The sequence below is a fragment of the Aplysia californica genome, unplaced genomic scaffold, assembly GCF_000002075.1.
Source record: "Aplysia californica isolate F4 #8 unplaced genomic scaffold, AplCal3.0 scaffold00347, whole genome shotgun sequence".
Taxonomy (NCBI): Eukaryota; Metazoa; Mollusca; class Gastropoda; order Aplysiida; family Aplysiidae; genus Aplysia; species Aplysia californica.
The window spans coordinates 561,291-562,867 of NW_004797617.1; the positions used below are offsets into that span (position 1 = coordinate 561,291).

The following is a 1,577-nucleotide window of genomic DNA, read 5'->3' on the forward strand; positions in this document are numbered from 1 at the left end:
ATATAATATAATATATATCTCTATAGATAGAAAGATATAATATAATATATACAAGTAGATAGATAGATAAATAAATAATATGCACAATCCCTCCCTCCAGTCATTGCGGAGAACGCCCGTGACGAGATCAAGACGAGCACTGACGCGTATGTGACGTATGTAGGGACAACCTACCTGGGAATTCCTATAGACTCCACTACAAACGCCATCATCATCCCCATCGCTGTGCTTATCGTGTTGGTGGTTGCTGTAGTCACAGTTTGCCTCGTCAAGTGGCAGTGAGTGTTGTTGTTGTTGTTGTTGGTGGTGGTAGTGGTGGTGGTGGTGGTGGGGGGGATGGTGGTGATGGTGGTGTTGGTGACGATGGTGGCGATGGTGTGGTTGTTGTTGTTGTTGTTGTTGTTGTTGTTGTTGTTGTTGTTGTTGTTGCTGCTGCTTTTGTTGCTGTTGTTGTCGTTGTTGTTGTCGTCGCCGTACTCATCCTGTTGGTGGTTGCTGTAGTCACAGGCTGTCTCGTCAAGTGGCAGTGAGTGATGTTGTTGTTGTTGGTGGTGGTGTGGTTGGTGTTGTTATTGTTGTTGTTTTGTTGTGGAGGTGGTAGCTGTGGTCACAGTTTGTCTTGTCAAGTTACAGTGAGTAGAGTTATGTTTGTTGTTGTTGTTATTGTTGTTGTTGTGGTGATGATTGTTTTTGCGTTGTTGTTGTTGCTGTTGTTGTTGTTGTTGTGGTTGTTGTTGTTGCTGTTATTGAGGTGGTGGTGGTGGTGGACTTAGGGGTGGTGACTGTTTTTGTGGTGCTGTTGTAGTTGTTATTGTTGTTATTATTGTTGTTGTCATTAACCACTACATCACAGCCAGTTATGTTTTTGTTGTAGATTTGTTGTTCTGATTATGAGAATACTAATGATGATGGAGTTTGGCTTGATATTACAAGTTCATGTAGTTACTACTGGTTGTTAGTGAGGATGATACTTTTGTATGTATTTTTATCGAGAATCTTTATAGAGTATCTCAGTCTTCCAACTGGGATGTTGCATCTCTCTCAGACCGGGCTGCTACTGAGAGGTAAGGTTGACACCCCTCATCCTAAATGATATAAATTGTGTCGATAGGGGCGTAAAAATACTACATTTAAATGAATTTATACTCAAACTCGAACTGAAACTCAAACTTGAAATCAAACTCGAAACTCAAAACCCAGAACTCAAACTCAACCTCAAAACTTCAAACTCCCCCAGAACCAAGAAAGAGCGAGAGGACCGGCAGCTCAAGCGACAGATGAAGAAGACCTACGGCACTTCTGGCTCGTCAGATGCCCCGCCCAACTACAACATCCTGGAGACGACAAACACAACATTCGTCTCCGGGGCAACCACCACGCCGCGTCATGGCAATGGGAACAAAGTCGTGCCTGATGAGTAAGTTGTGGTTTGGATGAGAGGAGAGAAAGAGAGGGGGGGTTAGGGGAGAAGGGGGAGACGTAGGAGGAGGAGGAGAGTGATGAGAAGGGGTTAGGTGAGGAGGAGGAAGACGATGAGGAGGAGGAGGAGGAGGAAGAGGAGGAGAAGGAGGAGGAGG

General features: G+C 44.6%; 1 protein-coding gene across 1 annotated transcript in view; it reads left to right on the forward strand.

Annotated features, from left to right (window-relative positions):
• Window positions 1-1,421, forward strand: part of LOC101862051 — a 14,237-nt gene extending 12,816 nt beyond the window's left edge. The window contains exons 2-3 of the mRNA XM_005102897.1: window positions 101-278; window positions 1,238-1,421. Of these exons, the coding sequence (XP_005102954.1) occupies window positions 101-278; window positions 1,238-1,421 (362 nt within the window). The remainder of the gene's footprint in view (window positions 1-100; window positions 279-1,237) is intronic.
• Window positions 1,422-1,577: the final 156 nt, after the last annotated feature.